The 13,830-nt window shown below is 38.2% G+C and overlaps 1 protein-coding gene across 3 annotated transcripts in view; it reads left to right on the top strand.

The window, feature by feature from the left end:
* The window catches only part of TLE1 (transducin like enhancer of split 1), a 92,548-nt gene that overhangs the window by 58,913 nt on the left and 19,805 nt on the right, over positions 1–13,830 (top strand). For all 3 annotated transcript variants that reach the window (XM_025202500.1, XM_025202499.1, XM_025202501.1), the window contains 5 exons: positions 6,957–7,073; positions 8,335–8,388; positions 10,935–11,087; positions 11,992–12,136; positions 12,860–13,050. In XM_025202500.1, the coding sequence (XP_025058285.1) occupies positions 6,957–7,073; positions 8,335–8,388; positions 10,935–11,087; positions 11,992–12,136; positions 12,860–13,050 (660 nt within the window). The remainder of the gene's footprint in view (positions 1–6,956; positions 7,074–8,334; positions 8,389–10,934; positions 11,088–11,991; positions 12,137–12,859; positions 13,051–13,830) is intronic.

The raw sequence follows: 13,830 nt of genomic DNA, 5'->3' as shown, positions 1-13,830 counted from the left end.
ACAGATAACTGAAACCACATTTCATGGGATGTGATCTCAGCTGTCCAGAATAGAGCCACCTTAATAGGGTTTGAAGTGGGAATGTGGGCATTTTAACTATTGTGACCCTTTTGCCACAGCTAATGAAGCTAGTTCGGTCAGTTATGCTAAACGAGTTCTGTAACTGAAGTTTAATAAGGGCTTGAGAAGACTCCAGTGTAAGAAAGCTTTGATGTTCACATTTTTCTCTTGAGGGCATAATGGCAACATCTGTCAGACTCATCTCAGGTATTCATTTATCACTTGCCCTCCCACTGTTCTAGTATCCTACTTGGACAGCATAGAAATGCAAATGGTCTCAAGTGCTCTATTGTACCAATTGTAATCTGTAGACAGTAGAGTTTAAACCTTTCTATGTATTTGAGATTCATGTTAAAAGAGCAGTATATCTTCTGTGTGAAGACCAGAATTTTGAGTCTGCTAACAACCCCCTCCCCCACCAGAAGGGGTGGGACCTTCAAAAAGTACCTTTAGGTTAGAAAGCAGTTAATTTTTGTTGTGATGATTGTTTGCAGAAAATGTACGATTATTTACAAAGCAGTCACTTCTATTTCACAGTAAATAAAGCAGCTCCCTGTGATCTCTGCCTGCCAAAAAAGAGCTTTATTGTCTTCTTCCCTTTTCTGAGTGATAGCCAACTTTTTATAAAACTACTTGACATGGAATTTTGCACAAATAATCATTTGGAAGTCTACAATGTTTACATAAAAATAAATGATGCTCTTCAGATGCCATCTTAGCATACATATCTCTGATACAACTTGTAAAAAAAGAAACTTGCTTTATTTTAACCACATATATAAGCCTCTTATTTACTTTAAGGACCCAATCCCTCAGTCTTTATGCATTGGAAAACAATTTATTCCAATGAGAGCTATGTGCACATGCATACTTCAGGGCATTGAATTCAGTTTGCTGTGAAACCCAGCATGAGCTGGTGGCTGGTTACAAGTTTAAAATGAAACAAAACAAAACCAGCCTCTCTTCCCGCTCCCCCCCCCCTCCACCTTCCCCCAAAGAAGAAAAAATCAGCAAAGGGGGACAGAATCAGGGGTGGTCCAGCATAAATATTTATGGGTAATCCCTGACCTCCATTTTTAGTGTTGCTTGTAGCTGAAAAATATTCAGTTTAATAGAAGCCTTGTTTTAATCTATTGTTAACCTCTTCTGGTTATTAAACCAAGATGGAAAGCCATTCAGAATTCCTCTCTAAGCTTTTCTGGTTCCTTTCCTAGTGTCTGAAACGTATGGCAGATGCCCTAGAGAACTTGTGTTGCTACTGCACCTAAGTAAATAGCAGCTTTTTAATGGCAACGTAGCCTGTTCAAAATATAACATTTCTTTAATTTCAAATAGAGTAAGACATGGGAACAAAAAAGAAGCATTGGGAGAAATTATAGATGATGTGGGAAAAGGCAAATAACTTGCACGACTTTAAACAAAATTAACATTTATTTTTTAATCTTATTTATTTTGTAAGAAAGCACATCTCAGATATATGGGTACTGGATACAGAAGACTGGTAGGATTATTGTTTTATGTAAGTTGTTAGGTCTTGAGTCAAATAACCCTTTTCAATTGGGTAGATATTTTAAAAATTACAACCCACAGGAGCTGGTAAGTGCTATCCCCTCCTACTCATCTCATGCTGTTCTAGTTTTACTAGTACAATATGTCAGTCATGTTTCTCTGAGTAGTGAGTGCCAGTGTCTGTTTTGTTGCAGATATTAGATTTGTTCCTGCATTTCTTTCTAATGAAGGATAATGGTTTTTTGTGTGTGTATATATGGACAGCAGCCGATAAGTGTTTGTGTGTGGTATAACGGATCAGCTCTAACATGGTAGTAAAATGAACATATCAGCCTTTTTCTTGTCTGCTGACAGTATAGACAAAGAGTTCAATCACTATAATGGCTGAGGTCAGCCACTGAAGCTGGTTAGATGTGTAGCAGCATCTATGGATGACCAAATGCAGTGGGGAAGAAAAAAGTATACAGCTCTAGAGAATGTCTTAATTGGTACCAGGTGTAGTTGAACTGCACACAGCTATAATGCAAACTCTGTTACCTAATTGTTATCATGTTCAACATGAAGCTAATTTTCAAGGTTGTGTTTGCTAGCAATTAAGTTCCCTGTGCTATGCTATACCTGAGGATGAATGAGGTGTTATGGGCTCCCTGTCTGAATATCTCTCTCACGTGCTTTTCTTGTGGTTTGGAAATAGTTCCTAAGGGGAATCAATATGGCAGCTAAGGAAATCCATTTGAATAATGTGCATTATATTCACACTGGGGAACCTGCTTTCTCTTTGTGTACCCATGAGTAGGTTCTCTTTTCTTATATGTATTACCAGTAGTTTCGGTTTGTGAATGTTGGCAGCAAAGTTACTTTGAGATCCTGGGTTGCCTGTTATACAGCCTTTATGCAGGCCTGGTTATAATGACAGGAAGTAATACTACATTAAGCTTCCAACACAAACTCACACTTTCAAAGTTAATTAAAGGTGGGAATCTATATGAATAGTCTTGAGCCACTAGGAAAAAAAAAAACCTGTTTGTAACAAAATTGCTTTAATAGGAGTGGAGGATTGTAACCACGATAGTCTAGGAGCTGCATGTCAGGAAAGGGTATATTTTACTGGACTAGCTGTATAGTTGGGACAAGTATTGGACAAGCTTTTGGGCACAAAGTGCCCTTTGTCAGGGAAAAAACAATTATTTATGCCAATCTGTATGTATCATATGTAGACCTTGCATTCCTGAACCCTAACAGATTAGGTTCTTAGCATGAAAGCATGGCTTATCCTCAATTCAGTGTTTAGTTTACTGAAATTCAGGTGTCTCACAATTTTTTCTTCATAGCCAACCAATCAGATACTTTTTTGACATCTTATAATGATTACCAGACTCTGGAGATTAAAAACCAGAGTGAAAATTCTTATTCTATTTATGAAACATATTACAGGGGAAACTAGGAATTCTACCTGTCATTTTAAAATAGGACAGTTTTAGAAAGTTGGAGCTAATAACTTGATTTATTAAATTAGCCACAGAAAAGTGGTGCTAAATAATAAGGTACCTGAAGAAATATAAGCTTCACTTTGGTGTTGTGAAGCTGCTCCTCTTTTACAATATATTAGACTATATGAGATACCAATCTTGTGGCAAATACAGATGGCATTTGAGCTGTAATATTAGAAGAATCTTTTCAGTATGCTGTTCTTAGAATCATTCCCTAAACCCATAACTCACTTCTGCGGGAATGTGGCATGCTGAAAACCCCAAGTAAAGACGTTTGATATTGTCACCTGTGGTTTTTGTTTGCGGTCACTTACGTTGCTTTTATATTACTGGAATATTTCAAAAAGTGCTACCACAGTGAGTGGAAGTTGAGGCCATTCCATACAGTTGTTGCTCAGAACTGAAGGCCCAGTAATGTCAGTGTCCTATTTGGAGCTGTTGATTAAATTGTCATGTTTTAAATAAGTTTTTTTTTATTTTTCTACTGGTATGTTAGGAAGCACAGAACACTGACAATTGCGAATGAATGCCCAAATCATCCTAGGTCTCAATTTTGGGATGTGGTTCCTGTTAAGCAGGAGTGTGAGAAGAATTAGTGATTATTTGATAGGCTTCAGGGTTTGAACATATGAGGAAAATGACTGGCATTGCTAGCAACACCACAGGTGGACACTGTTGTGGAGTAAGAGTACCTTTAACTGCTAAAAGGCATCTTTTCTCTGGAATAAGAATAGTTACCTTTTCAGTAGGTGTTCCAATCAGTTTCCCATGTGGATTGGCACTTGCTATGAAGAATTCACTTTCTGCAATCCCATGCCATTTTTTACCCATTTATTACCATGCCTATCATGCATGACCCTTCAGAGCAATGAAACTATTTTGGGGGAGAGGGCTAAATATGCCACTCCTTCTGTACCCATTCATTCTGAACATGTATCTCACAGAAAATCCCTCCTCCCCTCTAATTCACTTCCAATATACATTTTAATAAAGGTAATTTCTAGAATTAAGGCCTTACCCAGAAGTTAATGAAGTAGGAGGAAATATTGTTAGGTCTGCACTTAGATCTGAAAAGTCATGTTAATTTTGGCAGAGCCTGGAAAATAATTACCTTATTCACAGGGTATAAATGATAAAAACTACAACCCAGTGAAAACAGCTGACTTGGAAAAGAGATATTGGAAGGGCAGGGATATAGATGGGTTACAGAAAATAAAATGGTGGCATTTAAGATAAAAGTTAAACTTGTCAAGTGAGATTAGGACTTTTATAAGTGAGGATTGTGGTAGTGGTGGTAATGCTGAGGGACACTGAGTGAGTGAATAAATGAGAAGGAAGTTCTCAGTATATGAAGTTAGCACTTGAGTCTTGTCTACATGTATTTTTAAGAACTGCATTCTCATTCCTAATAGAAATTTTAGTTTGCAATAAAAAGAAAAAAAAAATTTGAGTGCTACTAATGAGACTGGGGTGAGTCAGGAGAAGGGCAGGGAGCTGCATCCCAAAAGCTGTGCATTGCACTTGTTTCTTAATTGTAGCCGATTATTTTCAAACCTAGTAATTAAATGTTTCATGTAGGAATTGTGTTTGAGCATGTGCATGCTTTTGGGGGTTATGTAGATCAACATGTGCACTTTGGATACATAAATCGGTTTATCTTTATTGTCTTTTGGGATAGTAAATTACACAGAATTATGCCAGGGTTATTTGAATATACCTATGCACATGCCCTATCCATGTATATAATCATACGAGCTGCAAGTTCTGTGTTTTAGAGGGCTTCTAAATTTAAAAAGGACTTTATAAGCCTCAGTTAGTACTGGTAATTAAGTACTTCAATATAAAACTTGCACACAGTTGTCAGGGGTGGTTATCTTTGCCCGTGTGAAACAACTTGCAGGATAGGTCTTAAAAATACAAATTACTACTCTTCCTTTATGCAGCTATTTTCCCCTTCTCTTAGGCAATGGAAATTTAATGAAATCAGTTTCTCATGTGTTTATATTAAGTTACTCTTTCAGCTTTTAAATGCTGGAATAATTGAATTACTTGTAGGTTTTAAAAAAATATTTCTATTAGAGTTTTTCTAAGGGAACATTTTTTTCTGGTCTTGAATTTAGTAAAGGAATGCTTTTGGAACATTTGACCTTATAGTCAAACTTGAATAGACAGTAGTTCTAAGTTTTCTTCTTCTGTAAACATTGGGGGTTTGTTTTGAAAGAAAAATCTAGTTTTCATTGCAATGGATTTTAGTATTTATTGCTTCCACAACATTCCCTGCTTTTTTTTGTGTGTGCATTTGGAAGGAGAAGAGGGGTTAAATTTAGACTGTATTTATTAAGGTAATTAGTTCAGTGATCCAACAAGCCCACCTTTTAGCTACAAAACATTGTGGTAAAGACATTACTGTGAGCTTCTTTGTACTGAATTTCACTGGACCCTCCCCTATGCTTTGTGTAAGCACCCTGGCATTTGTTTAGCTTGAGTAGTCATGAATAAAAGAGCTTAGATCTAGCTTTAAAGTGCAGCTTCTGAAGTAGGCAAAAGAGGATTCGGATTGCCTTATGTACCCTGTTTTGTTTTCCTCCTCCTTTTGGCTGAACTGTAATGTCTGAGCACTGCAAAGCTGCTATGTTGGAGTCTTCTGATTTTTTTTTTTTTCCCTTTTTTTTCTTTCTTTTTTTAAAATGCGGTGTTATTCAGTGCATATCATCAAACTGACTATTTGCTTATGTTTGTGATCTCTTAAGAGTAAATATCTATGGCTTTTAAGTACACACAAATATTTCCATTATAGATTTACCACTGTATCTGATTTGGCATAAACATATGTTGGCACCACGCTTTCCTCTAGTGATATTTTTTGAGATGGCTTTTAGAACCAGGCTTATCTGCCTTTGTGAAAGGAGTTTTTCTGCACAACTCATTCAGCATTGTTCATGGCATTAACACATCACTGAACAAATTGCCCTCTTGCATATGCTAATCCTGCACTTAAAAGAACTCATTGTAACATGTTTTAATGCTTTAGCTAGAGAAGAGATGGGAATGGGAGGCATGTCAAATTGTGTCATGTGACCCAAAAATATCTAAAATGGCTTTTTTTTTTTCTTTGGGTCAACAGTTTGTACTAAGCATATCTGAATGAAAATAGCCTGTGTAGTTTGTGGAAAAGATTAGTCTTTGCTCTTGCCTTTTGTGTGTGTCTGGCCCTAGTTTTTAAGAGCAAGTCTGACTATACAACATTTTAGTCTTAATTTCACACTAGTGGTGAATTTTATGTTGGCAGTAAAAAATATTTGATCCTTGTGTTTGCAGTAAATTTGTTGAGGGCATCTAGTTGGAGTTTTTATCACAGCTAATAAATAAATGAGCTACTCAGTAACCTTAATCCATAGTTAACACCCATTTAATTTTTATTGTTTTAAGAGGTGGAGGGCATTATTACATGCCTCAATTCATAAAGGTACTATAAGCAGGTCCTCCAAGCCTTGCTTGCTTCTGATGTTTTAAAAATGAGTATGCCATGGAACTATAGATTTTATTAGCAGTTATGTAATGCCTGCATGTGTGTGAGATAATTATAGTAATTGTATAATGAATAAGCAGCAAGTCTCTTTCTCTCAAATAATAAGTTGAATTAAGTAGGAAAATAAATGGTGACTGACATATTAACTGAAGTTCTGATAGGCTGATCTATGCAAAGTCAAGTTTCCCTTTTAAAATGCACATGCCTCAATAAATGTTTGGCGTGAAGGATTTTTGAGTTGAATTAAATGAAATGAGACTGTAGGTATCACATTTCTAAAGCCTCTATCATATCTAGTTGTATTTTCAAGAGTACACAAAGAAATCCTGAAAGGAATTTTTGATTGACCTTGTTTTTTGTCTTTACAGAGTAATTCTCTGTTGGTCCCGGACAGCCTGCGAAGCACAGATAAACGCAGGAATGGGCCTGAATATTCCAATGACATCAAAAAAAGAAAGGTGGATGATAAGGATTCCAGCCACTATGTAAGCAAATATACGTCAAAGAAATGATTAATTTATTTGGAGATAATGAGTTTGTGTGAAAAGTGGAATAGTTGTGAAGAGCTAGATTTTTTGCAGTTGCTAGGTTTCACACAGTTGTTGCATATGAATATATGCTACCGAGACCATGCTAATTATGCTATATGTTGAGCTATATTTATGTACTATAATAATGCTATATTAACTAGAATAATGAATAGTTTAGCTTAATGGTACATTATTACTCTCAGTAGATAATGGAGCCAGCCACACCTGCCTTTAGAACTCAAAAACCTTCAAGTATCTACTTCCTGGTGGATTTCAGCAGTAGGTCCTTTTGTGAGCTGCTTCTAAGCCCTGTTGCATGATTCGCCTGGGAAGAGAACCCAGTTATTTTCAGAAGAAGATTGTCTATTTCCATGAACATCCTCTTACATAGACTTTAATAATGATCACCAAGGCTGGAGAGAACTATTGTAAATACTCTAGTGGTAGGCTTAATGTTTGGGCACTGCTGAAGTCCATCATTTTTGAAGCAGCATTTGAAGTACTTCAGAATGTTTCACCCATCCTGGGCCAGAGTGAAACAGAACTGAGCAGCAGTGTCTCAGTTCAGATCCACAAATCACAGTGAAACTTACCAATTGTTAAATGGAAGTGTCAGAGGCTTGTGTTTTGATTGGAACTATTGAAATGAAACATCAGAATTTTTCAAAACCTTTTCAAAATATTCAGTATTTTTTTTTCTTGTCTAATCAACCTGCAGATGTCCTGTAAAAGAGATTCTGATTTCAACCAGGTTGAGTGATAAATGTCATGCAAGATTAATATATATAGATAGTCAAAGGGGGCCTTTGCGAGAGGGTTCTTGTAATGTTTGATTGTGAGAATATTGCTCGTTAATGGCAGTGATGAGGGCACTCTCATTAGGGTGAAAACTTTAGGGCCAGAAGAACCATGGCTCATATTATTGTCATGTACGAGTTTACTAAATTACTTGATTCTGTTAAGTTAAATAGAGTGTGTGAGAATTATAAAAGTATAATTGGAAACTAAATTCTCAGACTACTGTTTTTATCAAATTTTATATATTTGTCTTTTTATAACTAACAGGTGTCAAAGGGCTGTGTGCCTTTAATTTGTATAAAAAAAGTATGCTTTAAGTTCAAGTGTGAATATAGCAGACACCTAGGTTACCTCCTCCCCCCCTTCCCCCCACTCTGTTTTTCAAATAAATTAATCCCAGTGAACTACTTTTTTCTAGGACAGCGATGCAGACAAGAGTGATGATAACCTGGTTGTGGATGTATCCAATGAGGTAACTTAGTTTTCATTTTGAACATTTGTCCAAAAATTAAGGAAAAATACACTTTAGAAAGTTAATTTCCTGCCATCCAAATGTATATCATTGTTCTGATTTATCTTTCTTTTACTAATTAACCTGAAAAACCTCTAATATGTAATGCCGGCTGGCTGCCAGACAGCAAATGAGGCTACTTTCCCTGCTTGCCCTTGCCCTCAGAGGTTGCATTCTAATATTTCACAGCTGCTGTCAAAACTGCCGTGGTGTGGTTTGCAGAGTTGTTACGTGATGCATGTAGAGGAATGGAATGGTTAGTAGCTCTGTTTTTTTTTTTATAGCGACATGTCTCCAAGCAAAAAGGAAAAATCATATTTAACACAAAATGACCACAGAGAATGACCAAGAGCACATACAGCAGTTACGTATATGTTAGGTCCATCTAAACGACCATCTGTGCAGGCATTCATGGGGTTTAAATCAGGGGAAAAATGGCAGGCCTGTCTGAGTTAGTTCACTTGAGGAGGTGTACTAACTTAGATCAGGAACTGATTAACCGTATCTGTTGAATGCCTGAGTACATTAAGAGTGCAATGCCAGGGCTAGAAAAGCCCAGACACTTGCCTCAGCCCCAGGGCTGTGCTCTTCCAATCCCCCCTTCCCCACCCGGCAGGCCTGACTGAGCAATTTAGCCTTCTGACCACCCCCAACCCCCCCAGAGTTGTGACTGCCTCCAATCTTGCCACACACTCCCTCCCCCACCCAGAGTTACACCAGGTTCTTTGCATCCCTTCCAGCTCCAGCAAGTTGTTATTACATGCAACTCCCAGTCTACATTCATGCAGCTTAAAGTAAGGTGAGCAAACATGGACTGGGTGTGGCAAACACCTCCACACTTATTCCAACACCTTTTAAGAAGACCTAGTGTCCTTTGAGAGGGAGAGTCTTGGCGGCAGCAGTTCATGGCAGCAACACTAAGATGGTGGGACCTAGAGAACTCCCTCCTTTCTGTCTCATGCCCTGCAGAATATAGTCTTGAGAGCATGGAATGCCAGTAATCCTTTTCTGTGCTTCCCATCCACTTTGAGACAAGTAGGGATGAGGGACAGTGCCTTTGCTAACCCACAGGGTGCATCCCCATGAGTGCACATGTGCATTTCTTGAGGACAAATAGCAGCAGCACATAGTTGTGCTGCTACTACTTGTTCCTGGGAATTACTTGTTGCAGGGGAATACCCCTGCAAATGTGCTATGGCACATGGCAAATTGCCCTGGGTGGGGTAGGGGAGGCTGGGGCCAGCACTGGGCTGGCCCCAGCAGCTTTTCTTGGGGACCTCCTGAGGCTGCAGTGGCCATGATCTAGGCACGCAGAGCCTGGCTGGCAGCTGGAGCATGGCTCTGGCCCGCCAGGCTTTGGTCTCAGGCAGCACACACTGCTGCCACATGCGCTGTCCTGCTTTTTGGACTATTTTTTTTAGATAGCAGGATTTCCTGGTATCTGATTTTGGCTCTGTGCTGTAACTATGCAGCTCAGTGAGCTTTTTCACGTGTAATGTATGTTCTTTAAAAAGCCTTTGAAGTACCACAAAGTGCATGTTTCTGCTCATGGGGACACAGCCACAGTGTCCAGATGAGGTCAGTTCTGTGAAATCTTCATGTTGGCTTGCGGCAAGCAGGTATCCAAGCAGGGTTTTGGGTGACTGGTAGACTCTGGCTGTATATTTGCAGGCTCTGATCGCAACAGTCTCTGAGCATCTGCTCCATAATTAACCAGTAGACCTTCTGACCTTTTGCAGCTGACACCTGCATAGAATCCATCCTACAACCAGGGAGAATGGTGAAGAGAGTGGAATAACCATTAAAGTTTTGGCAGTTTCAGGTCTTCTACACAGGGCAAGCACCTTGGGGGAAGCAGGCCATGGCCAAGGAAAAGGAATAATCCTGAAGATTATTCCATCACCTGAGGAATTATTTTATATATTGAAAATAAATCGATTCCAAACAGAGGAGCTGTTGTGCATAGTGTGTATAGAAGGAAGAAATGCAACATAATGTGTTTTTTAGGTCATGAGCTCAAGGCCATTTTCTTTTAAGAGTAAGAATGAGCAAAGTTGGTAATGGCCTGACAAGGATTTTTTAAAATGAGATTTATGTTATGCAGAATCATGTAGATTTTGGACACTCCAAAACTGAATAATCTTGTTAATACTATTCTTGTCCTCTTTCCCCTCCCATTATTTGTCATACACACTTATCATGCTTTATCTCTAATTAGATGTTAAGCTCCTCTTAACATACTAAAGAACAAGAACTTTCCATGTTACTATTTAAAGATTACATGCAAAGCAAACTGGATTTATTTTAATTTATTTATTATTAATACCCCCATTAACCAGAAGAAGCAGCAGATGATATTGCAGAGAAACAAATATAAATTGGCTTTTGAAAAAAATGCACGTAAACTTGTCAGCTTTTTAAAACCTTCCACTTTTTCAGTGAGGGATCTTAGAGAACTTTTGTGAGGGCTTTTCCCCTTATGCTCTTATTCATTGCTATTATTTTAGGATCCTTCATCACCACGGGCAAGTCCATCTCACTCACCCCGTGAGAATGGCATAGATAAAAACCGCCTGCTGAAAAAAGATGCCTCTAGCAGTCCAGCATCTACAGCCTCCTCAGGAAGTTCTACTTCCTTGAAATCCAAAGAAATGAGTTTGGTGAGTATTAAAAGGAGTCTGTAGCCCAGAGGAAATATCTATCTATTTCTCACAAGTATGGGCTAATTCTAATTGCCCTGCATACTGGCTGGCAGCAGGCATCTGATTTTTTTTAAACACTTGAAGTTGAAGCACATTCTTGTTCCCTCAGATCTTTATAGTGCTATACAACCCTCTTCCTTGCTGATAAAAACTGCTTCATGCTGATCTCTCCTGTGCACTTATATATAATGGTTTCCAAATGTACTGCATAGTGCAAAGGGTTTGCTTTAAACAGTGATTTCTTTTGAGCTAAAAATAGCTTACACTTAAACTCTGCTACATAAGTACACACATACAGAGCTCTTTAAAAGTTCCACAGAATCAGGTTCAAAATTTTAAAGTAGGATGTGTTACTTTACCATCCCCCCCCCCTTATTTATTTATTTTTTTTACAGTATCATTAATGTTTTGATCAAAACATCTTTGGCTGTTAGTCTCTGTTTCTTAAACCACTCCATTTTTAAGACATTATGAATTATACAAACATTTTTTTGATGTTGTGCTTTGATCTGTGCTGTCAGATGTATTATTGTAAGTGGTAAAATGAAATGCTGATTTTAGACCAAAAGAATTTAGTGATACTTTGAATATTGTCCCAAAGAAAAATTAGCTCAGACATTTTTAACACTTGTGGAAGAAGAAAAAATAACTTTCCACATTTTTTGCTTTTTAATTTTGGCAGGAGTAGGAAAGGTCAACATTTTTCGCTCGCTAGTTAATGCTGTCAACATTGCGTGGATTTATGAAAATTGGCTGAGGGACTAGGTAGTGGGTGCCCAGCATCCCAGCTGCTGTTGTGATAAATTGTGTAATATGGCCGGGATTAAAAATAATACTCATTTAATTTGTTTAATGATACCAGCATGAAAAAGCCAGCACGCCTGTTCTGAAATCCAGCACACCAACTCCTCGAAGTGATGTGCCAACCCCGGGCGCTAGTGCTACTCCAGGACTTCGTCCAGGCCTTGGAAAACCTCCAACAATGGACCCTCTGGTTAACCAAGCTGGTAATGCATTGGCTTTTGTGTGCCTTTAGGATTCTTGCACTAGTCTTGTACTTATGTAATTCTGTATGAATACTAAATAAATGTATTGCTTCATCTTTGATATTACTGAAGAGGCTTCATAAAAAGCAGATGCTCAGACATAGTTGTCAGAAGCTTGAACTTCTTTCTGTCTTGAGTGTTCACATTTCCTTTTATCTCCTTTGTATGTAATCTAAACTATAAAATAACTTTCCTGAAGTATCAGGTTGTTGTTCTGAATGTAAGCCCCTGCCCACTCCATTGTTTTTGCTTAGGATAGCTAACATTTGTTGAAATGTAAGTCGTGACAAATTCAGATTGAAGCTTTCCTTTACTGTTCAGTCTGGAGTGGTATAGGTTCTTTAGACATCAGTTTTATTTATATGCCTCAGTCTTGCTATGCATTTGGAGAAAGAAACAAAGAATAACTGAATAGGGAAACAATGGTGTGCAGGAGGAAATGGGCAATGTAAATAATCAGAAAGCTGTGCATATAAGAGTTCTGTTATACACAAAACCAGGGTGGATGGTGGTGTTGAGCCTGGTACAAAATCTGACAAAATAAACAGGCGTGTAGACAGCGGGGCAAGGCTAGATATGGCAGAAGCAGTAGCCGTCTGGAATGACTGTTCTTTCCTGCGTTCAGAGAGACAGAAAGAAAGTTACTTAAATTCAAAATACGTACATTATTTCATTAAACTGCAGCTGCTGGTTTGAGGACTCCCTTGGCAGTACCAGGACCATACCCTGCTCCATTTGGAATGGTACCTCATGCTGGCATGAATGGAGAGTTAACCAGTCCAGGGGCAGCTTATGCCAGCCTGCACAATATGTCTCCCCAGATGAGTGCTGCTGCAGCTGCAGCCGCCGTGGTTGCCTATGGACGATCTCCTATGGTAGGCCACACACTGCTTGCAATCTCAATTGGATGGGTTTTGGTTCACTGAAGAAAAACTACATGCTTCATTTAGCATTGTCAAACTCCTGGGCTATAACAGCGCCAGAGGCTTGACTGTTTCACTTTGCTACGTGGCTGAAGAAGCAAACTCGCACCTTGAAAACAAAGAATCTTAGTGTATTTATGTATGTTCCAGTTTTTGTTAGCCTTCATTAATGCTTTGGCTCATTAAGAAATTACAAGCTCTTTACCTTTTTATTAAAAAAAAAAAAAAAAGTGTTGGAAGCTACAAAGCACTTCATTGGTTGTCTGGACATCTGTTTTTCTCCTACCAAAGCAGATTTGTGCGCTTTACAGACATCCTAAATTAAGCTCAAAGCACATAGAAGGCATTTTTATCCACTTTTCTGAGCTTATATTTTTAGTTTTTTTTATGAAAATAAGAGATTGAAGTTGATTGGTCTCTCTCTTATGACTTTTGCACCCCTTCTTTCCTAGCATGAGTGCAATAATCAAACAAGGTCCTCCGGTAGTCACCCCTACCAGACTAAAGTTAAGTAAAGGCCCAGTTCTACAAATGTTTTAAGCATGTGGGTAGCTTTATGTACATAAGCAGTCCCAGTGAATTCAACAATGCTGTTTATATGGATATTTATATGCTGAAGTATTTGCAGGATTGAGCTCTGGATTTATAGGACTTGGTGCCATCGGCTTAGAATGGGCCTTTTAAAAAAAAAAAAAAAAAAAAATTGAAAAAAAAAGTTTGTTTTTTTTTCAA

Source organism: Alligator sinensis, unplaced genomic scaffold, assembly GCF_000455745.1.
Source record: "Alligator sinensis unplaced genomic scaffold, ASM45574v1 scaffold226_1, whole genome shotgun sequence".
In the NCBI taxonomy this organism is placed as follows: Eukaryota; Metazoa; Chordata; order Crocodylia; family Alligatoridae; genus Alligator; species Alligator sinensis.
This window is presented reverse-complemented; position numbering and strand designations above follow the sequence as displayed.